We start from the raw sequence: 25,323 nt of genomic DNA, 5'->3' as shown, positions 1-25,323 counted from the left end.
TGTTTATGCATGTACTAAAAACGGTTTAAAATTTTTTTTTTTTTTTTACGTACAGACAACTTTGTCAAACTGATCTCCGTTCACAAGGATCTGTGGAAACGATTAAAAACGCTGTATTATTTATGCCAGGCCAGTAGATGGCGATGTCACTTTGTAAAGAAACACTACACGCTTATAGACTAAATATGTAATACGCATGCGGATGACGTCACCGTTTTCACAAATTCCTGTTTTTTTGTAGTTTGCACAGAGATGATAGCGGTATTGTTTTTTTTTTTTTTTTTACTTGGACTTTAAAACCTGTTTTCAAAAGTTTGCGTTTACAGGGCCCCAAAACCTTGTTGTCGTGTAAATGAACGGAAAATGCATTAAAAAGTTTTCCGTTTTAGTTGAAATTTATGTCGTGTAAACGCCCCCCTAAAATGTTAACTGTTTTATCTATATACAACAAAATGTACAAAAATATGAATGAGGTCGCTGAATGTGTCACACCAAACTGTGAATTTGGCATAAACTTTTTTTTTTTTTTTTTTTTTTTAAGCTGAAATTTCCATATAAATTCCATATAAGAATAAGCGGAGCTATTTTTAGCTATTAATTTAAGCTGTTTAAACATACAACATTATAAAAATGTAATCTAAATTTAAAACGACAAAATAAAATACTTTCAGTATAATAAATATTATTATTAATGTAATTGACATTAATAATTGTTTGATTTAAGGGTTTTACAAATGATTAAAGTATAAATAGTCTATATATTTATACTGTTTTATTTTTAGTTGTATTATACATTTTTACATGTAAATGACATGTAAATGTATTTACTATTGGTATGTATATATACATACACATTGGTAAACAAAATATCTCTCTATATATATATATTTATTTATTTATTTTTTGACCGAACTTAATTGAATTACCAATATAATTAATGGTTACATAACTTGTTACATTAAGCAATAAATACTACAATAATGAAGAAAAAGGAAGAAATTGTATAATACAAAGGCTCGAACACAAATATTATTTCTGTGAATTGTGTTTTCGTCCTCCCCTATGGCATCTTAGGTGAGGACTATGAAAACATACAATATAAACAATGATTCCTTGTAGCCATGATTCAGTCAGGTAGGGAAACTTCAGGAAGGTGTTGCTGTGTGAAGGTTGACTCATGCTTTCTTTTAGTTCTACTGACACACAAAGGTGATCCGTGAGGAGATGAGTGGACATGTTTGTCGTAGCATGAGTAAATGTCCTGTTGAACCAGGTGTAAAGGACAACAACGCTTGCACACATGTGTAGATAAAATACAATGCGAGAAATGCAATCTGTTCTGAATGTGCCGTCACTAGAAACATTAAAGAAGGAGCAGTTATACTCATCACATGCTGTACAGGGAAGGCAGTATCACAGGATCACAGTGTCGGCTCAGGTGTTCACTCTGACAGACAGTCCGTCAATGGAGCTTGAATATAAAGCTGCACTCGTGTTCTGGAGGCAGAGGAAGCCTGAGCAGACACAGATGGTCAGACTCGAGTATTATTACGCTGTAAGTGTTGACGGAGAGGAAGCACCTGTGCGAGAGCCTCAGTGCTCATAACACACATGCTGTCGCTCCTGTCACTCTCTCACTCTCATCCCTTATTTGGTGGGGTTTTCCTGACTCATTTCTTCAGCCTTTTTCCTTTGCTGTATGTTTCTATCGTGTGTGCTTTCTGAGTCACATCCTCTCTTCTTTTTATCATGATTCTTTTTTTGGCTTAAGACAATTCTGGAGGATTTTCAATGATCTTGTCTTTTTAAACTTGATCTTGACTTTGTGAGCAAAACCTTTTTTTCGACAGTGATTGCAAAGCTGAATTTTCAGCATCATCACTCCAGTGTTCAGTGTCACATGACCCTTCAGAAATCATTCTAATATGCTGATTGGGTGCTCAAGAAACATTTATGATTATTGTTATCATTGTTAAAAAAATCAATACATACAATTTCAATACAATGTAGAGCTTCATACAATTTTTGTGGAAACCAAGATACATTTTTCCAAGCTTTAGGTTTAAAAGAACAGCACTTATTTGAGACATAAATCTTTTGTAACATTAAAAATATTGATCAATTAATTGAATGCATCCTTGCTGAATAAAATTATTAATTTCTTTCCAAAATTAATTGGTAGTGTATATATATATACAGTGTATAATTAGTTTGTTTTTTGTTTTGTGGACCAAACTTAATTAAATTACCAACATAATTCAAGGTCACAGCACTTATATTGAATAATAAATAAATTACAATAATGATGAAAACGTAAGATATTGTATAATATAAAGGCTCGAACACAAATATTATTTCTGTGAATTTTGTTTTCTTCCTCGCCTATGTTATGCAACATTATATCTATATATATTATATAAAATGCAATACATTTATTTGTAAAATATTGCAAATATTTAGAATATTTAGAAACTATTCTATGCATTACTATCAATCTATCCGTCTATCCGCTCTCTGTTGAGAATTGAGATCACTTAAAAGACATAGGCTAAGTTAAATAAAAATGCATGACCTTCAATTTTGAAACTTTGGTTACTGCAATATTTATAGAGTTCTCTGCACTGCTCTATGATGCTGCCTTTATCTGACAAATTAATCTGCATATTCCACACAGATTGCTCATAACTTCCATTCCATACTGTAACACTGGCCATCCATTCATTCAGTAGTGATTCAAGAATCTGTAAATTTATGAATCTGCTCTCCACATAATTATTGGATCTGGGCAACATCACAAGTGCACTTAGAAACATTGCCAACAACATCTTCTGACATAAGATCAGATGACCAAAAAAATATCCAACAAAGCTGGTATATCCTCACTCTTAAAAACAGACACAGGACATTCACTCTAACCGGAAGCTAGAATCTGTGAATTAACACAAAAGCCTCAAAAATATTCCAGCACCACTATCATGTCTAGAGGGACTGAGGTCTAAGGCAAACACGAAGAACACCAGAACATAAAGTTACATGAAGCGAGAAAGACAATGTACATGATGCAATGAGGAAGGAAATGAAAGCTGGCATGTCGCATGACCCCCCCAAAAAAGAAAATGTATTAACACTTGGAGGAAAGACTATGGAAGTGCACACTGCAGATGACACCGGAGACAGGAAGGTTAAAAAAAAAAGACAGGAAAAGAAGAAAATAGATTGGCTGCAATAATAGCGATGTACGAATGAACCTGCACATTCGGTAAAGTAATTAAAGAATATGAAGTATAACTGTGGATGCATTTATCAGCATCAGTCACACTAACAACTAGGCTAAATACTTCAGCTGGTTTACTAAACATTCAGGGACAACAAGAGGTTACAGACTTTCTGAGAATCTGTAATATCCTACTTCTTAACTCTTTCCCCGCCACTGACTGACGTTTCCATCATTTATGACACAACGCTTCCCGCCATAGACCTTATTCACAGCAGCGCCATCTTTGATTTTTAACAGGAATGAAAGCGAGACTGATAGATATACTATCTCTTCGGTGGGTTGTACTGTTGTTTAATGTGTTTTTGGATTGTTCTGCTGATGAAACACTGCAAAAATATATTTCCAAGAAATTTCAGTAGACAAAAAACTCCCGACAACATGAGCTGTGGCAACGCTATCTCACGACCAATTCGTACGAGTGATTAAAAGGTGGCTAATTCGTACGAATTCGTACGATTTGTCTAAACCCACGTGATGGGTAGGTTTAGGGGCGGGGTCAGGGGTAGGTCATTCGTACGAATTCATACGAATTTGGTAACTCGTAAAATATGTACGAATTAGCAAAAATCTTACGAATTTGTATAGAGTGAGGTCTTATGAATTCGTACGAATTTGCCACCTCGTAAAATTCGTACAAATTGCCGTGAGATCAGGCTGGCTGTGGAACATGATAACTGATCTGGGGTGCGTTTCCCGTACAACGATGTAAGTCGCTGCTTAACTACCATATACGATGAATCGTTGAAGAAATCAACTAGCTAGTCACGACTGTTTCCCGAAACCATATGTCGCAAAGTGGTGTTCAACCACATTGGTTTACGACGTCACGCACGTGGTGGAGTAATAACTTATTTTAATTAAACTGTTTGAGATCGAATTAATGCTAGAAGTTTTGATATAAATTACAGACATGGCATCTGAGGAATATTTCAAAATTTTCTCAGTTATTTCGCTTTATTTCCAGATTTAGTCATAGGCTCGTTCTTACATAGTAGAGCACGTTCGCACATGCGCAGTCTTCAAAAACGGTGCTTTACATATCTTGCCAAACTTAGAGATGTCAAACACATTTGTATGTATTCTAAATAAAAGACACAGGTTGTACTGAATGTCAGCTTGCTTATTTTGCTCAAGATATGGATTTATTAAGTCCACATGTCATGCAATTTAAAAAAAAATGGTTCTAACCACACAACTTTGAGATGCTGTTTGCGAATGTTCGTTGGAACGATGGTTTCGGGAAACACAGACTCTTGAACTATGCTGATAACGACGGAACTTGCGACCATAGTTGGCTAACGATGCTTTCGGGAAACGCACCACTGAGCTTTATACAGCTTTTTACAGCGGATGCCATTTTAAACACGGTAAGTCTATCCCTCACAGCCTCAGTTTCATTTCAGTCGTGGTGCTGCTCTGAATAAGGTCTATTGATGGAATTTTTCCGGCATTCCATGTTTTCACTGTTATACGGTAGGGGGCGCTACTACGCATCTTCTGAAAGAGTGCAGAATCTCCGGATCAAACCCCAGGCGAAGAAGAAGCAGAACCAAGCAATGGAAGCAGTGCTTATGCACATATAAGAAAACGCAATCATCAAACATTAAACAGCATACAGTAAATCAAAACTGGGATAGTTCACCCAAAAATTAAAATGCTGTCATTAATTACTCCCCCTCATGTTGTTCCAAACCCATAAGACTTTCGTTCATCTTCAGAACACAAATGAAGATCTGTTTGATGAAATCTGAGAGCTTTCTGTCCCTCCATTGACAGCTACACAACTACCATTTTGACACTTCAAAAAGATTGTGAAGAGATCATAAAACTAATCCATATGAATTGAGTGGTTTAGTCCACATTTTCTGAAGAGACTCAATCACTTTATATGATGAACAGATTGAATTTAGGCTTTTATTCACATAAACATTCATCAGGGAACATAAACAGAAGCTCATCCGAACCTGCTTGATGCACGAGGACAAACCTCTTGCGAAAGCTCAAACGGGCTTCATGAGAATGAACCTCATTGGTTCTCGCACTTCAAGCGAACATCCTTGGCCTTCCGTTTACCAGATCTGGTTTGTGCGTTGATGAATGCTTATATGTGAATAAAAGCCTAATTTAAATCTGTTCATCATATAAAGCGATCGAGTCTCATCAGAAAATTTGGACTAAACCGCTCAATTCATATGGATTAGTTTTACGATCTCTTTATGAACTTTTTGAAGCGTCAAGTGGTAGTTGCGTAGCTGTCTGTGGAAGGATAGAAGTCTCTCAGATTTCATTAAAAATCTTTTGAAGTGTTCGAAGATGAATGAAAGTTTGGTACGACATGAGGGTGAGTAAATTATGACAGAATTTTCATTTTTGGGTGAACTAAACCTTTAAATATACGGTGGCCGAGAGAGCTCAACTCGCAACAGAAGAAAACACATGCAACCAGAAAAAACACCAGCAAATTAAGAAAATGTCTTCATCAGTTTGACAACACACGTGCTGCAAATACTCACAACGCAACCAGATACAGAAACACTGCAAATACTCACAACGCAACCAGATACAGAAACACTGCAAATACTCACAACGCAACCAAATACAGAAACACACTGCAAATACTCACAACGCAACCAAATAAAGAAACACTGCAAATACTCACAACGCAACCAAATAAAGAAACACTGCAAATACTCACAACGCAACCAGATACAGAAACACTGCAAATACTCACAACGCAATCAAATACAGAAACACTGCAAATACTCACAACGCAACCAAATACAGAAACACTGCAAATACTCACAACGCAACCAAATAAAGAAACACTGCAAATACTCACAACGCAACCAAATACAGAAACACTGCAAATACTCACAACGCAACCAAATACAGAAACACTGCAAATACTCACAACGCAACCAGATACAGAAACACTGCAAATACTCACAACGCAACCAGATACAGAAACACTGCAAATACTCACAACGCAACCAGATACAGAAACACTGCAAATACTCACAACGCAACCAGATACAGAAACACTGCAAATACTCACAACGCAACCAAATACAGAAACACTGCAAATACTCACAACGCAACCAAATACAGAAACACTGCAAATACTCACAACGCAACCAAATACAGAAACACTGCAAATACTCACAACGCAACCAAATACAGAAACACTGCAAATACTCACAACGCAACCAGATACAGAAACACTGCAAATACTCACAACGCAACCAGATACAGAAGCACTGCAAATAGAAAAACTGCAAATACTCACAACGCAACCAAATACAGAAACACTGCAAATACTCACAACGCAACCAGATACAGAAACACTGCAAATACTCATAACGCAACCAAATACAGCGGAAATGTTTCAAGGGGACCCCAACAAGTGTCGAACCTGACTAGGACATGCTTATTGTTTGTCATATGACTTGAATGGTGTGTTTTTTGTTTATTTTAAAATCCTAACCATATGTACGTTGTGAGTATTAGCAGCACATTTCAGTATTTGGTTGTGTTGTGAGTATTTGCAGTGCGTTTCTCTGGCACCGTATAAATAGGTGAGGTAGCCCTTTAAACCTCAGCTTCCATTACAGACACATCATCATGGCTGACACGTAAGTTTATGCTGAGGACAGCATATACAACAATGACACATGGAAGAATTTCTCCCAGTGCCTGACTCAACATATTTCGGGAACACTCCGCCCGACACGAGAGGGCAGGAGAAGACATTTATAAATGGTCTTCACAACCACATGGCCAATATTTACTTTCTCATTCTGTTTGCTTTTCTCCAGAAATGGTTAACAGTGGCAGAGCAGATGAGACAGGCGGGACGGGCGAGACAGGCAGCACAAAGGAGACATCTCTCCCTAGAGAAGAAAAAAAATGCATGGGAGGGAGCTCACATTATTCAGCACAGACTCTGTCCTAGTCCATTGGGAATTGCATTTCATTCCACCCTGGGGCAAAAGGTGATCTGAATGCATTGCACTGCACCAGTTAGCACTAGATAGCCAGTCTGCTAAGAAACAGGTTTAATAAAGATCCAGTATCAGCATCAAAATAGCTTCAACTAAAACTAAAAGGTGTTAAGCCCTTGGTCTTATCCAAACAGGACAGTGTCCTCGTGTGTGTGCATTGGTTAATATATAATTACAAACTGAAAACTAATGCTTTATATGTATGCACTGGATGAGTGCAGCTGGAATACCGGGATTACTGAGACTTTTTTGGTGTATCGACCAATTTTTTCCATCAAGTAAGCTTGCACAAGTAAACCATTTAAAGGTTATTTCATGCTCAATCCACTAAATTTAAAATAGGCTTTAAATTATATGCATTCAAGTTCTCTTTATGGAGCTTTTTAAGACTGTAATGTAGAGCATCTGTGCATTCTGGCACTAGTTATTGTCTCCAAATAATTGTTTAAAGTGAAAGAAATCAATAGCATTCATTTGAGTGCCCACAAAAATGTTGGGTTCTGTAACAACCCAAGCGCTCAAGAGGGCCAGATGTATTATTGTGCAAGAATCTTAAGCTAGCTAACTTATTTGTTCAGAAAGATTCTTGTCACAATATATCATTATTAACGATAACCGTGATAACCGTTAAAAAAATGAAATATTATGGAAAAATAATGTTAATACTACACATACTGTATGATAATACTGGCTTGCATCCGAAGTCACATACTTCCCTACTAGTAGGGAGTCTCATAGTAGGCAAAAAACAGTATGTGAAAAGAGTAGTATGTGCGAATTTACAGTATTTATAAAAGATGAAAAGTACCCGAAGTGTGCATCCAATGGACAATGAGGCCACAGGAGAGGATTTTTTGAATGGCAGTGAAACGACACAACTGATGCTGGAAGGTCACATGACAATGACCACAATGTATGCTGTGCATAGTACATCTGGCTTACATTCATACTACATGGTCATACTAGTTTTTTTAATGGTCACAAAGTAATTACTTATTCAAAAGAAGTACCTACTCAAAGAGTATGGATTTTGAAAGCCGCCATTGTAAATAATCCAGTGCTGGTAACTGGTTGACACGCCAACACAGTAGGTGGTAGTATTACACCTTTGCACTGTTTTTTAGAGAAAAACTTAGACTGTAAAAAAGATGGACAGCGTGTCTCTTCTTCCCATAGATATCCATAATAAAGGCTAGATTCTCGTCCGCGCTGCTGGCCAATGGAGGTCGACGTCCGCACCTGGCGGCCATCTTGTCACAGGCAGCTCGCTTACTCGTAACATTGTGTTTTAATGGTGCATGTACTTTTTAAATAACCATAACTTGCTCAATTTTCTACCGATTTTCAAACGGTTTGGTTTGTTATAAACGTCAGAGATGTAGTTATGACACTGCATACTTATGAATAGTAAGTGTATAAAATAAATAATCATCCAGAATTATAGCCACGTTAATAACGTTTGTAAGAAACCAAACCGTTTGTAAATCCGTCAAGATTTCAACGAGATAAGAGTATTTGTGTTCGTGCTGATCACTCATCTTACATCAGGTACCACAGAGCCCGCCAGAAAGCTTGCCTGTGACAAGATGGCCGACGGTGATGACGATAGAGACTCCGCCGTAAGACATCTAGCCTTTATTATGGATACCTATGCTTCTTCCCCCCACTGTCGAAAAATTAAGCCAAAATATCCCCGAAATTATTGTTGCCTATTACATCATGCGGAGCCCGAGTCTCATCCACAAGCACAGCTGTCAATCATGACGTTACACCCCATTTTTATAGAATCAAATAACTAACTAAAACCAAACTTACTGGAAAAATTAACCCTTGAACATACGTCTGTGTGATAAGAACCCAAAATGACAGAAACGATCTTTGGAAATAAATTATTTGAAGTATAATTGGATTTTCTAGTTTGGCCCGCGTCCCATTCGATTACATGGAGAAGTTGGGGTTTATGACCTATACTGCAGCCAGGGGGCGATCAAAATGCTTCGGCTTCCCTTTTCAGGACTTCTGTGGCACACTTTTGGCTGATAGCTTTATTGATTTTATTTTCTTTCAAAATTTCTATAATTGAGATAATATTTTTATTATATTAGGAATTCCTTTGATTACGAAACTCATGTAAAAAATCTGTTGCTGTGACAGCCCATAAAAGAAAACAGCTTATGCTATTACCTGCTACAGCGCCCCATGTGGTAAGCCTGGATTTTAATTTCAGTATCACACATTGTGTAATACAACAATGTATGAAATCAAACTTCTTTCAACTATTGTATTCACATCATGCAGTCATCTCCCATGTAATACCCATATACTGAACTGATATATGCTGTGTGTATTTTAACCTCTGTCACACAAACACTTACATTTCCTGATAGGTTTTACTCAAGTTCAAAGAAACCATCTGTGAGATGATTGTCCAACACTGGGAATCATACAGCAACTCTCTTCCTTATACAAGTGACCATTACAAGATTGCTTCAAACAGATCCTCCAGAAACAGAGAACAGGACATGAACACATTGTATAAAAGCAATGTGAATATCCATTCATTTGCAAAAACAACACAGTCAATGCCTTCAAGGAAGGTGGAAAAGTATTAGGGTCAAGGACAAACTTTAATGCGGTTTTCAAGAAAAGATCCTATTTAACCCTCTGGTGCTTTTCACATGGCAGTCAAAAATTGACGATTATTTTTATTTCAATGAAATGAATGTACTATATTTTATTTCTGTAATGTTTTTTATTTAATATTTTGTATTTTTAGGGAATTGTACGGTACTAAATTGTATTTATGCAGTTATAATAAATCTTTTCACTTTTTGAGCATTGACTTGAAAATGATCTTTCCAACCTAAACTGTCATAAATATGTAATGCTTTAGGAGCACATACTTAAGTTTGGTCTCTAATAGATAACACGTAGCAGAATATTTGCTGAAGTGAAAAAAGTTTTGAAAATGGAACTTAATTTTTTTTTAATGTTTATTGTTATGAAAACTGCACAAAAATACTATTTTTAATTTTTATATGAAGTTTATATTTTCCAAAACATGTTTTACTTTAAATCTGCAAGAAAATCAAAGCCATAAATCTAAACAAGTTTTGTTTCAAAATTGAGGTTGATATATAAAAAAAATAGCTTTCAGTGAGATTTTGTTTGGGCGCAGTTTCCATTAGAAGAAATTAGTTTCCCAATCATTTCCAATGCGGTCATTTTTGGCCTTGAAATATACAAGTGTGACTTTTTTCAGGACCATTTAACCTTTTCGAATCATGTCCGTGATTTTTTTGTGTGAGTGTGTGTGTGTGAGTGTGTGAGTGTGTGAGTGTGTGAGTGTGTGAGTGTGTGAGTGTGTGAGTGTGTGTGTGTGTGTGTGTGTGTGTGTGTGTGTGTGTGTGTGTGTGTGTGTGTGTGTGTGTGTTTGTTTGTGTTCACATAGCAAGTGCCAAAACCTTTACCAAGTTTCGTACCATTCCGTTGAAGTAAAAAATTATATAAAAAACAACAAAATGAAACGTTTTGTGGACAAAAATGACCGAAGAGCACCAGAGGGTTAGGGGCCAATAAAATGTGATTTCACAAGTTCACGCTCAGATATAGTCAGAAAATATATGTATTAGGCGTGCTGTCCAAGGAGAGGTCTCTGAGCTCAGAATTTGGCCCAAACCCAGAGCACTCTCCCCTTAATCCCTGGCTGGGATCGGAATAATCGAAAGTGAGGAGTTGGGGTGGAGGAGGTAACAGAGGTAAGTCGGCTCTATAAGCCTCCTCTAATGCTGATTGTTTCAATTATCTGAACGTGCTGCTCCTCCTGAACTTTGTTAATTATATGTTTCAATATGTGGTGTAACCATCAAGCTATCAACCATCAAAGTAGTAGCAAAATGCTCTCTACAGCTTGAATAAATGGAAGTGTTCACATCTTAATTTTAAAAAGGTTGGCGAGAAAATGGTGCCATGTCAAATTAATGATACTTATTTAAATGGAAAGATGTCCATTCATTTAGAAGAAGTGCTAAATAGAAGTGTTTAACCTTCCCTTTAAAAAAAAAAATCACCAGCAATAGTAACTGCAGGTGTTTCCCCAATGGTGAACGTCATTTCCTCAAGTATAACATGTTCCTGGATCAACGTCTTTGTTGATCCTGGAACAACATTACAATCAACCAATCAGATTTAAGGTTTACAGTTTACAGTTTATGTCAAGATTATGCTTACATCCTGGGTTAGGAGTTTCTACATCAGTATTATCCTATCATTTTATATGTTTGGGATAAGTTATAAGTTTAGGGGTAGGACAAAATTTTTGACTGGAATGTTGTTCCAGGATCAACAACATATGTTGATCAAGAACATGTCTTACTTGGCAAAGTCACGGTGACTGTTTGGGAACTTCCTGTAACTCCTGATATAACTAAGTTTTGACGCAAGCACAAGAGAGAGGGACAAGAGAAGACAGAGACACACCCACACCTGGTGCACGGCCAGTGATATGAGAGACGGCATTAGTGTATTTGGGAAAAATGAATGGAGGCGTTAAGTCATTTGTGAGGTCCGGTAGAAGTGTGTGGTTTTTGGTTTTACTACGCCTAATAAACTTTGTTTTAACCTGCCACTAGCAGGATTAATATCGAATGACAAAAGAACATACACTTTTCACTCGTTTAATGTTTGTCACTGCTCATTTTAAGCTTCTGTAACTAGACAATACTAGATTTGCAGCAAACATTCCCTTACCATTCTCTGAAATGATGAACATGATATGAAAGATTGATATAAAGTTTAATAATCAGATGAAAGCTTCAGTTGCAGTGTGGATGTAGGTTATACAGCCATTTTAATCTGCTTTGACCCAAATAACTACTTGAGTACCGGTAATAAAAACTGTCTAGCATTAGGTTGAGGGCCTTCCAAATATGAAGTGTGGTCGTCTAACTAACAGTGTGTGGCTAATACACACATGACTAACAGGTGCATAAGCCCATTTGTGCATGTCCTCGAACACATTTGTTCAAAGCATGAAGAGAAGGAATAGATAAGAAAGTTGAGGTAGACTCTCCTGCCAACATTTCTCCTTACAGCCAGGACTTGAATTAGCCAGCTCACATAACGTGAGGTGCGATATTTTACCTTGAGATGTGGGACAATTATCTTTTTATTCAACATTGTGAAACTTGGCATTTCAAATAGTTTCGAATGGAAATATACCGTATGTAATTTTTCTTTTATATCTTAGTAGTTAAAAGGGATAGTTCACCCAGAAGTTAAAATTCAGTTATCATTTACTCACCCTTATGTTGTTCCAAACCTGTATGAGTTTCTGTCTTCTGTTGAACTAAAAATAAGTTATTTTGAAGAATGTTGGTAACCAGACAGTTGACGGTAGCCATTGACTTCCATAAAAAAATACTATGGAAGTCAATGGTGCCCCACAACTGTTTTGTTTCCAACATTCTTCAAAATATCTTCTTTTCTGTTTAACAGAAGAAAGAAATTCATAAAGGTTTGGAACAACATGAAGGTAAGTATTTACAACTATCCCTTTAAGAGCACATGCTAGTTCTGACGACATAATATTGCCCAATTAGTCTCTCATTATCTTTGACAACAATAGAAAGCATATAAATATATTGTCTGACTGTCTAATTTGATGATTTTGTCATCCATTCATCACTAGCCTACTAAGTAAGGCGAGTCAGTGTGTCACACACGCCTGTGTGTTAGTTAGAGAGGGGTGATGCAGTTCGTCACGTTTCGTTTCATGACTCAACGCTTTCTCTTGCAGCACTTCAAAAAGGGATCAAGTTATAGAGGGTGTTATAAAAACAGCCGTCTGCGAGGCTTTACTGGGAGCCGTGTCAAAAGTAAACTGACTCATTCATTCAGTCAGGTTTTTGCCTGTCAGCTGCACGTAGACACGTTCAAATCCTCCTGATCCTCTTTTTAATTCATTCATACTTTAGAAAGGAAGACTATCAATTTAGTATCTCTGTTCTGGACACGTAAGCTAACAGCCATACATTTACGGAGCGTTTAAACATTCAAGTTAATATTCTCACACCCAATGTAGTCTTAAGGGCCATTCACACTGGACACGTTCTTATACATCGCAACGGAATAGAAAAGGGGGTTTCTTTAACTTTTTACAGCTGAATTACTTTTAATTAGATATCGAGACCAACAATGAAAAGATGTGCATACTTTTCAAATCGCACGAACGCGATCTTGCGTGATACGCGGCAAAACTATAGCCTATAGAACGCTACGATCAACGCTCCATAGATTAAAATAGGGTGCATAGTAGCGTGACATCGCTCGCTTGCAGCGTAGCCAATGGTTTATAATTTATGCAGGTTAACTGTACAAAAAAAAAAAAACTTATGCTCACCTGTGCAGGTAAAAGGTTCATCTGGACCGCAGCAACTATTTGTAACAGTGACGTCAAATAACTCATCTCGAATGCCAGGGCAAGTCTAGTCGTAGAAAAATCCAAACAGTAGTCCATCCAAATAGTAATGTCAATACGGAAATTTCAACATATATTCCACAAACAGTTCTGGATGGCCAGCTCGTGCCTTCCTCGTCGGCAGTAAAGTGTGCTCAGCTTTCTCAAAGCGTCCAATGCGCTAAATATATTAGCAATATTTTATCTTATCTTTTTGGTTCCATAAAAAAAATCAGTAGTGATACGTCACTTAATTGCATCCAATCTATATCACCTCGAGTAGATGTAAGCGAATACCAGCGGTAAAATGTTTAAAATAACCCGTGCTTTTTAAAATTACAGTTGGAAGTATTAATCGTCCTCACGCGCCACTTGAAATCCAGCATCTGTTTCCTAGTGCAAGATTCCTGCTCGCGCATTTCCCAAATAGAGTGGCACACTTCCACATGAGCGCCCTGACTACCTTTCAACAAGTTGATCATTTAAATCTCCTCCTCCTCCTGAAGCCTTGCTCATGTACTGTCCTCCCACTGCCCTCCCCTCCATGGACTCACATCTCACACTTTATTTCACTTTCCATACTAAATCAGTAACTCTATTATGTTTAGAGCCATATTCGACAAAAACTGCTAAACATACAATGAAAAAATGGTCCCCTGCAAATGTTATGTTAAGGAGCTATTTCTACCTAATCCTCAAATTTAGTTTTGCTATATGAGCCATTCTACAGAATTGGTGCAAGCTGCTGTCCCACAACCAAAAAACACATTCAAAAAGCATTCAAATTTTAGATGTTTACAAAGATCCTTCTATTATCTATTGGATCACACAATAATATTTAAAATATCAGTAAGCTTTATATATATAAAATCATCAATTATTGGGTACTTTCAATTGGGAGGTGGCTGTCCCGAACCCTAACCCCTAAATTTCAACTTGTGAAAATTATATTGAAATGTTTTTTTTTTATTCCATTGTTGTTTTTAAAAAATATATTTTTGATTTCTTTTAAAAAGTGAAGTAAAAAAAAAAAAAACATTTATTTTATGTTTTATTTTTAAATCATGAAACTTTATGTAAAATAAATGTGTCCCACATACTGTAGCCTCTCTTTCATTATAGATAGGGCCCATAATTTTGAGGGAAATGTGTTCAAAAGTCTGAAAATCTGTGTGTAACTTTAAGGAACATCACTACCAAATACCTTTTTTCTGCAATTAAGCAAACTTTTTTTGGGTGTTATTCAATAAAATTTAGTTTTTGTGTGTGTACAACTGTTCAGAACTGTGCTGGTTAACCATGTGCTGGCTATCATCTTTGAACTAGGCTCAAAAGTATCTAAAATTGTCACTACCGAAACAGTCATAAGCGAAACATGTCATCATTGTTTTGGTAATGACAAAAGGAACACATAATCATTTATTTGGGGGAAAAAGACAAAATTTTAGTACAGTTATGCAAATCTTTAGTATTTTAGTATGTTTTAGTAGTGTTTTAATATGCGAGTTAAAATTCTGTAATGTGATGTGGTCGCTACCAAAACATTACTGTCACTAGTGAAATCAATCACACTTTCATCAATACTTGAATTCATGTTGTCATAAATCAAAAACACGCAGTTTTGAAGTGAGTAAGGGTCCAAGTTAATAACCTATGATGGTTTAAATCCAACATCAATGTTTTCTAAAGGCTTGTAAACTGCATTTCCCTGTGATACTTTCATGCCACATGTTATCGTGTCCTAGGACAATACACAAACTTTAAAGTATATATGTTGATGTTGGTCCATTCAGCAATAGTTTGCGCAGTCCAAAGTCTCAGAATTCATCTAAAGCAGTATGGGGTCCACAGTCAGTCAGATCAGAAAAAAGCACAAGCTCAGAATAGACACCATGAGAAACAAACAACATCCTTTGCTGAGTGCACTGTATTATTATAAAGTAGTGAGGCACTCTCATACGAAGACATTTGAGACTGTATTATTACAATAAATCAGACGATGCATGGAGATGTACTGTTCCATATTCTGTCACTGTGTATGCATGCCTATTTGTGTGTGGTTTAGGGTAATGGGGTGAGCTGTAAGGATTCTTTCCTTACTCGCACAACGTTTAAATACAAGTATGTGGTGTTTGCAGTAGGGCTGGAATGCACAGGCTGGAGATTCTTCAGTTTCACTGCATTCTTCACACCATGTTGACTGACAGGGCCTCTATGTGCTATTGTAAAGAGCACGCTTTGGTAGATGGTGTCAGCAAACAGCCAGTTCCGCCGCTGCCTCAGATTACCCATTCTCACAGCACTTGCTCTTGGGCACCAACCAAATGGAGGAAGTCAGTGAGTGTTCAGCTCACCTTTTGAACTAATCATGCTATTTAGAATATCTCAACATGAATATAATCTTTTTAAAAGGGAAATAAATAGAAAAATTTGAGTGGTGCCTGTCCGGTTCAAAACTTGCTGCTGCAATGGAATAGGGTGTTTTAAGGGTGTGCGATTGCTCTGGTAGGGTGGTTCATTTGAATAAGTGTGAATGCTGCCATCTGAACCCTGGTGCGCACCAAGCAAGTCAATTAACTCTGGAATTTTCAAATAAAATATGAACACAACAAGGACCAACGACATGTAAACATGATGTCAGATGCGACCCTAAAAAGGACAGAATGATCAAGCGTCATAAGCATATGATTTGCGCAAAACTTTAGCGATATTTTCTAAATGTCGATAAAAAACTATTGCGAAATGACGGCGTTTCCATTAACCAATGTTAGGAGACTAAAATGTCATTTTTTCCTCTCACCATAAACATGCATTTCAAAAATCATGGCAACAGATGTTGGTAGGTTTATGAATATCCCAGCCACCGCACTAGCCATTATTTTAAATCGAAGGAGACGTAGGCGTGTTATCCGAGCATTAATAGCGAGGAAAGACCCTTATACTTGAGAGTGGCCAGTATGAGGAGTTTCTTTGTTGTTTAGAATCCAGTATTCCTGTGATACTTTTGTCTTTTATGAGTTTAATAAAGAACTCTGTCTTGTCTTCTATCCAAACATACAGTGCCTTCTTTAAAGAATGATCGACCAGGTGACCTGTAACTCAATTTTAGTACATTTTTAATGACTAAATGTTTTTTTTGGGGTCCCGACCAAACTAACCAAGCAAACCGAACTACAAGTGTGAAAACACACTATTTTTTTGGATAATTCTGAGGTATACTGGTGGAATCTTTGAGGCCATTTACACAAAACGCATATTTGAGTGGTGCACTGCACTATTTTTCCATAGTTCTTCAATGTAAGCACATGCTAGATGGACTCGTTTGACCGTTGCGCTCGCGTCTCGCATCTTTTGAAGCGTCTCGCGTATGACACAGCATTCTAAAAATGCGGCAAAAGAAGTTCAACTTTTAAAAAATACGTTTTTTTAGTTCCACTGCCCTGCGTCTCGCATTTTTAACCGCAATGTTCTGTGTGATCCGGCCCTTAGAATGTTTGTCATAAGAATCTCATTAGAGCCCCTTTCCAGTCTCAATTATATTCTTAATTGTAAAATTCAGTCTTAATTGTAAAAATACGCCTTCAATGTAGGAATTTTTTCTCATTTTATTGTCTACCAGATGAAAATCGAAGTCTAGTCACTGGTCACTTAGAAATGTAACAACATACCGCAAGCTACACAATTTGAGGTATTACAGTATTCATGTTTGATGCACTTACAGTGAGGGATCAGTTATGCACCAATGTTTGAGGGTGCTTTCAGACATGGTTTCATTACCTGGTCCAAACCAGAGACCAACTGCTCCCCCTCCACCTGCCCCGCTGAATTGTGTTCACACTGTATTGTTTGATTCCGAACTGTGCATTTGCATCATTAAGGCAGCAACTGTTTTGATGGAACTTATCAAACATCCAAAACTATGCTGTGTGCTGGGTAAATGTGCTCATTTTTCCACTGTTGGGCCAGAGCAAGCCAGGGCTAACAACGTGCCAGGCATAGTAGCCAATAGCCTCTGACCTCGAAGGCCAAAATCAAGCTGTGTTTCCACCGTCGGGCCAGTAGCTACCCTAAAACCAGCTCTCAACACGCCTCCAAAGAACGACATCACTCAACCCCACCCCTTTCACCAGCTGACTGAAAAAAAGCTAGATCGCAAAATAAGCATGTCATAAGAAAACCTTTGGTCTTTACATAAAAACTTAAGATTCCAGCATCGATAGGCTATTTGACCAATGTTTTACAATAAAGATTTTTACAGTGACTGACAGTAATTCATTAATTTGTGTCAGGAGAAATATTGATTCTACGTTATGTCTTTAGAAAGAGTGAGCATTTCTATAAATTTTCCAAGCAATTATGTGATCTGATGAGGTTTGAACGATCTCTCTCATCTCGCTATACTGGTATTCTTTCAGCCAGAGCAACAGATGGGAGCTCAAGGACAGGAAACAGGAGTTATATGAGTTAACCGGAGTATGTGTCATTTATGACATATGCGGATGCATTAGTCGGGTATCAAAAAAGGCACTGGGAAGAGACAGATGAAAGTGAAACCAAATAAATACACGATTATAATCATATATGATTTGGCTGCGTTCTTCAAGCAGGTATTTTCAATGTATTTATTATGGCAATGGTTAGCATAAGTAGCCTTAAGCATTGCATAAATATATTTCTGCCTAATGTAATCAGAATCCCCATTGGATCTCAATAGGAAGTTATTTCAAACACTTGCTGGTGTCTAATGTCTTAAATGTTGAGCTTAGTAGCCTGATATGATAACATAGGAAATGAGCAGCAGTGACTCTCTCCTGTCTTAGGTAAACTCCACATTTTTTAAGACCACTCCTCAAGCCCCAGTTGGCCCGCTTTGGACCAAGTTAGCTAGCGGGTCAAAAACCCCTGGTTGTTGGCCCAGAGGAAGCTCTGATGAGGCCTGATCAAGCCCTGGAAGTGACAGTGGAAACGCGACTGGCCCTGGCACGCACTAGCACACTCGCTTTTGGCCTGACAGTGGAAACACATCTATTGTATGTGTGTATATGATGGTGTTTTTACCTGTTGTGATCCCACAAAGATCTGCTGCAAGGAGACTGTGGTTCTGACTCCTGTACCGAACTGTAATGGGAAACGTAGAAGAACCAGGTATAGGCTTGAGCATTCTGTCCTTTTTAGGGTCGCATCTTGAGACATCACGTCTTGTTTTTGGTTCGTTTAGATATCTTTCATCCATGTTGTGTTCATATTTCAGTCTAAGTGCACCAGAGTGGGTTTGGAAGCGCTTGTTTGGTGCACACCAAGGTTCGGATTGTAGCGTTCAAACTTATTCAAATAAACCGCCGCAAGGCAAGGCAAGGCAAGCCTTCTACTCCTTCACTACTCCACCACAGACTCAGGTCATCAGCATGGTTTCATCTCTCAAGTTCCCCAATTAAGTAATTTATGTTTGTCTCTTACCCAATTCTCAGTGCCATTTGAGTTCAGTTTAGAATCAAAAGGATTGCAATACAGTGTAATCAGTCGGACATACAGTGGATACAGTTATAAAAAGAATTAAAAGAGTTATAAGATTATACATAAATAAACGTCATCTGGCAAAACACCGGTGTATCATATTTTGCACAGCTGCTTGTTTTACAGAGAGCTTTTCCCATGTGGATTGTACTGTGTCTGTGGTGTTCTTTCGACGCGCCCCAAAAATCTATTGGACGTCTCCAATAGACCAAATTTTCCCCTAAAATCGGACAGGAGGAGCTCTAGGACTGACTCACGGAGTAAACTCGGGTTCACTGCCTCATTAGTCCGCACCCCAAAGACCCATTTGTTCAGAAACTCTAGGAATGGAATCAATCCAGTTCGCACCCCACAGATCCTCGAGTTTAATCACGTCAAACTCACTACTCCACCACAGACTCAGGTCATCAGCATGGTTTCATCTCTCTTAGCCAATTCTCAGTGCCATTTGAGTTAAAAGGAGGATGCAAAATAAAATACAGTGTAATCAGTCGGACGTACAGTGGCTCAGTACTCATTCAGTAAATGCACAGCTAAACAGATGTGTTTTGAGTCTGGATTTGAATGTGACACTGTAGGAGCACATCTGATCTCCTCTGGAAGCTGGTTGCAGCTGCGGCTGGCATAGTAGCTAAAAGCCGTCTCGCCATGCTTAGAGTGAAGCCTTGGTATTTCTAGCTGATGTGATCATAATGATCTGAGTTATCTGTTATAGGTTTATATTTGTCACGAATCCCCGGTCGTGATCCTTGCTTTCTTGCTGCTCTGAGATTGCTGGTGGACGTGGTCTCCAATGCTCCTGTCTACTCACCTGAGGCTCATCACGTCAATCAAGCACACCTGTTCCACATCATGCAATCTACTCTCTTATAAAAGCCAGATCAACTTTCCAGTCCCCGCCGGATCGTTGTACCACTCAAGTTCCAGCCTGAACCTCGGACTCAGATCATTCACCAGCACTACGGAACACAGAGCACTGGAACCCGGACCACAAGCCATCTGTCCAACCAGAACATTTACCGCTCAGTTCACATCTCTGTTTGCACTTGTTGTAAATAAATTCACCTTTAATTGAACTGAGACTCTGGTCTGCGTTTGAGTTCTGGCCCCCGGACCTGACAACATTTAGTGAGCATATTTGCAATGTATTGAGGTCCTAGGCCATTGAGTGATTGAGTGATGAATTATTATAAATCATAATTAATGATTTATGAGTGATACTGTATATTACGTTATGATATATGATTATATCATGTGGGTGGGCATAAAGGGCATAGCGCTTGAATGGTTCAGGTCGTATTTGGAAGGTCGGACTCTCTGTGTCAGCTGTGGGAACTCTGAGTCCTCTTCTGCACCTCTTTCTTGTGGGGTCCCTCAGGGCTCAATATTGGGCCCTCTTCTCTTTTCTCTTTATTTGCTGCCGCTTGGCTCAATAATTAGGAAGCATGGCATGTCATTCCACTGTTATGCGGATGACAGCCAGATTTACTTGCCTCTTAAAAAGAATGACACTGTCAGACCGTTATTGGAGTGTCTTGATGATATAAAAGCCTGAATGGCTATTAATTTTTTAAGTTTTAATGCGAATAAAACAGAAGTGATGATTTTTGGTCGCAACACTGGGACCCGTTCTGTTGAGTTGGGTGCTTTGGCCCAGTACACTAAGCCAATCATCACTAACCTAGGGGTTAAAATCGATTCTGACCTTAAGCTCGACAGTCAGATTAGAGCAGTAATTAAAACAAGTTTTTTTCCAGTTGAGGCAGCTGGCCAAAATATAGCATTTTTACAAAGACAACAATTTGAGACAGTAATCCACGCCTTTGTTACCCGGCTGGATTACGGTAATGCACAGTATGTGGGGGTTAGTGGGTCTTCTTTAGCCCGTCTCCAAATGGTACAAAACGTGGCAGCGCGTCTTTCAACAGGAACGCGTAAACATGAGCACATCTCCCTCGTTTTGGCCTTGCTTCACTGGCTGCCTGTACAGTTCAGGATTAACTTTAAAATTATTTTATTTGTTTTTAAATCGCTAAATGGTCTTACATTTCTGTGCTACTACATCTCACCCATACACCCACTCGCTCTCTCAGGTCAGCTGATCAACTGCTCCTGCATGTGCCCAAAACAAGTCGTAAGCTCAGAGGGGACCGTGCCTTTGCTGTGGCAGCTCCTAAATGATGGAATGATCTGCCTCGGCCTATTAGACAGGCCTCTTCAATGTCTTGTTTTTAAATCTCTTCTAAAAACCCATAAAAAAAAAATTTAAGGCTTGGCTTTTTTTTTTAATACGTGTTGTTTCTTAGTTTGTTTTATATTGTATTTTATGTTTTGTATGAGTGTATTTTGTATTGTGTGTTCTGTTTTTGTATATTCTTCTGTACAGCACTTTGGTCTACTTTGGTCGTTTTAAAGTGCTTTATAAATAAAGTTTGATTTGATTTGATGATTTTATATATATTAATTTATGATATATTAATTTATTAATGAGTGATTTATACATCATAAATAAAATAAGTAATAATTAACAGAGCAATCGCACCAGAGTTTGTTTTAATTGAACCAAAATTGCCAAGTGTGAACACATCCTAAGACGCCGAGGTATGCCTTTACAACAAACTTGAACCCTTTCACGCATAGAGGTCACTACAGTGGACAGCTGTTCAAAAAGCCATTTTCTTGTGTATGCAAGGGTTTTGAAGGCATAGTTGCACATTAACCACTACAGTGGACACTAGTGCATCATCCTATACATTGCCACCAAGTGGCAAGCTGTTGTCTGTGAATTGTTTTCCCTCTAAAGAGGCCAACAAGGATGTTACAAAAAGTAACATCAAGTAATATCTATTAGGAGTTAAATCGTTTTTACATTTTCCAAGTATTGATTTTAGATTGGGAAGAAATTCTGATTTATCATCTGTCCACTAGACATCATGCATCACTATTTCAGGTACTATTACTGTGACTGTTGTACTTCTGCAGTAACTTTTTTGGCTGTAAATGTACTTCTGCAGTAACTTTTTTGGCTGTAAATGTACTTGTGTTATTAGAATGTAATTTGCAGTTACATTAAAAAGTAATGTGATTACATAATGTACATTACTTTTGTATGTCCTACATTAATTTGACTCATTACATCAAAAAAGTCATCTGATTACATAATGCACACCACTTCTAATGCATTACTTTACTCACTACATCAAAAAGTAATCTGATTACTTAATGCATGTTTAATGTTTAATACCGTTTCTTTCTGCACTTTTCATTAGACTCGCTGCTGAGAGTTGTTGAAAAGTAATTTGTGAAAAAGGAAAAGTTTATACTGCCATTCCAATTACAACATATGAGTTAGGCCTACTTATATTTTTCACCCAGAAGTCCTCCAATCAGTTTGCGCTCATCATTATTCTCATTAAAAAGCTTGTTTTGAAACATGTCGTAATAATAAGAAATGTGTTTGTATATGTGCATTTCTTGTGAGGATACTATGATAAAAATGAATTTTTATATTGGAGATAATCAGTGCATAGTAACAATCATGTGATGCTAACAGAATGTAGAAACAAGCACTTTAGCTGCGATTTCAGTGTGTTGTGCCATCTCATCCAGATTTACTCACATGTGAATGTGCTGAATCATTCTGGGACACACAGTTCAGCTCAGAACTTTCACTTGCCATTTCTGGGCTTCAGTATTCACTCCCATCCCTAAGAACCATCGGCACTGTTATTATTTTGTTTTGGAAAAGACTCATTCCAGCTTTCAGTGTTAGCAGTTTTTTATTTAAAGAATCATTAAGATACATTCATTAAGAATAAGATAGATAAGGTGATACAGTGCAGGGTGGTGTCAAACCGCAGACCAGGCTTGAAGACAAGAGCAAACTAAAGAAAACCACATTACATTAGCTCTCAGTACAGAGATCCATGCGGGGAAATTAAAGTCGTTGTCTTCTTAAAAGATTTCAATTGAAATGTCCGTAAAATGTTTCATTTTTATCACAAGCACTGTTGAAAGGAATGTTTGGACATGAAATTTGACCATTTTCATATTGTCACATTAATTCTTAAAATTTTAGCATACTGTTGGACTTGTGTTCATTATTTTAAGGAACTTTTGTGTGATTTTGAAACAAAAAGAGTTTTGAAGAAAAACTAGGAACACTGGCCTATAAAACATGTATTTTTAAAATCCTCTCCATTGAAGAGACAACAAGCAGTCTATCAGACAAACATCGACTTTCACATTGCTGTTATTATCAGAAGTGTTTTAAGGGTGATCTCGGAGTAATGGATGGGCTGACTGTATATTCCCCTTGGATTTTCATTTTCCCAGATTGTAAAGGGGGAATGCACGATCTACATTAAAGTTATCCATTCATCGTTGTTTAGAAGGTCTGATTTCCTCTGAGGAAGGTTCATTTTACACATGGGAACACTAATCTGAGTCGACATGATAAACATTGGAACGAAATTACCGGATTTCATGAAGCTTAAAGGTATTCGGCAATCTCCATTACCGCAATGTGTTTTGGAGATTGTCATTACCGTAGTGGACCATCTGGTCAGCACCTCATCCGGATATTACATGAATCAACTTCCTGCAATTGACCGGCTTCGGTCCTGTACACGTCTGCGCTCCGTCTCTCCACCTGTTGTTTCCGACGTAAGCACAAATGGGAGATTGGGAAGCTGTGGAAGTGGCCCAGTCTCCAGTAAAACCCCCATCTGCATTGTTGCTGAAAATGGCTTTGATAGTACGGCAATAGTTTTGTGTTTTTCCGTGTATCACTTCCTATTTACAAGACTGCGGTGACACTGTTCCTCACGTCTTGAAGGCCGTCAGGTGTTGAGCGGTTTCCTCAGGCAATCCGCTCTATTGTACGGGCTTGGGATTTTTGTGTTTATTTAGGAACTTCCCTTCAACACGTGCGAAGTGTCTGACGTGCTGTTATTGTCTGACAATGATGCGTCACATTGGATTAGTTTACAGAAACACAATTGCCAAATCGGAAGATCTATCAGGTGCTCATAAGTCATATGTTATTGACACCATTTGTCATTTCTATAAAAGTAGCTTTAATTTTAAAATAGAGCAGGTTTGGTCTGTCTTATGTATAGTATGAGACACATACTGTATATTGCATACTGTATGTGCCTCATTATTAAAGAAGGAAAGGAGGATGTAAGGATATTGTCATTTTTAGAACAACACAAGGGTTAGTAAATGAAGATGAAAATATCCCGAAATGAAAGATAAAAAAAAAAAAAACATTTCATATTTATATAAAAATGTGAATCAACATATCTGCACAACTTAAAAACTTCTATTCGTCAAGGATTAGTATTCCCACACACTGATGCCGCAGGACAGCCGCTTAATTGTATTTGTTTTGACTGACATTAGCAAATGCAAGAGTCATACAAAAACATTGTGGTCTTTAAGTCTTCTGCTCTGCTGGTGCAGCACTGTTTATTATTGCAGTGCAATAATATGTCTTCTCTCTACTAATAAGTTTATTCTTCCCTGGGGTGAAATGCAAGAGTTTTAAAAGGTCTCACACTCACAGTTTTTGGGGAATTTTTCATAGATATAAATGATTTTTTATAATTTACTGTACAAACTGTATATTCTATCCCGTTACACTAACCCTAAACTGAAACATATACTCATCACAGAAAACTTTCTACATTTTTACATTTCCAAAAAACCTCACTTAGTTTGAATAAGAAGCTGTTTTCCTCTTGGGACCAAGAAATGTCTCCACAAGGTCAAGGATTTTGGATATTGCCATCTTTATGGGGACATTTTGTTCCCATAATGTAGGGTTTACCAGGACCACAAACACAAATACAAACACACACACACACAAACACACAAACAGAAACACACACAGACTCCGGGTAAAATAAAACTTATGATTTAAACCAGTTGCAAATTTTCCAGTTGTTCTTATTTTCTTTACTGTTTAATAAAAAATAAAACTTACAAGGTTTAAAACCAGAAAAGTGAAGCTCATATTTTTAATTTTGGCCCTTAGACTCCCATTATAAATGTATTACTGTAAAAGTGAT

At 37.6% G+C, this 25,323-nt stretch overlaps 1 protein-coding gene across 1 annotated transcript in view; it reads right to left on the bottom strand.

Moving 5' to 3' along the window:
* Positions 1 to 14,152, bottom strand: part of pgfb (placental growth factor b) — a 31,603-nt gene extending 17,451 nt beyond the window's left edge. The window contains exon 1 of the mRNA XM_056245487.1: positions 13,679 to 14,152. Coding sequence (XP_056101462.1) covers positions 13,679 to 13,795 — 117 coding nt within the window. The 5' untranslated portion in view covers positions 13,796 to 14,152. The remainder of the gene's footprint in view (positions 1 to 13,678) is intronic.
* Positions 14,153 to 25,323: the final 11,171 nt, after the last annotated feature.

Source organism: Rhinichthys klamathensis, unplaced genomic scaffold (genome assembly GCF_029890125.1).
Source record: "Rhinichthys klamathensis goyatoka isolate OS25496 unplaced genomic scaffold, OSU_Roscu_1.1 h1tg000032l_1, whole genome shotgun sequence".
Lineage (NCBI taxonomy): Eukaryota > Metazoa > Chordata > Actinopteri > Cypriniformes > Leuciscidae > Rhinichthys > Rhinichthys klamathensis.
Note: the sequence above shows the minus strand (reverse complement) of the source record. Positions and strands in the feature narration are given on the sequence as shown.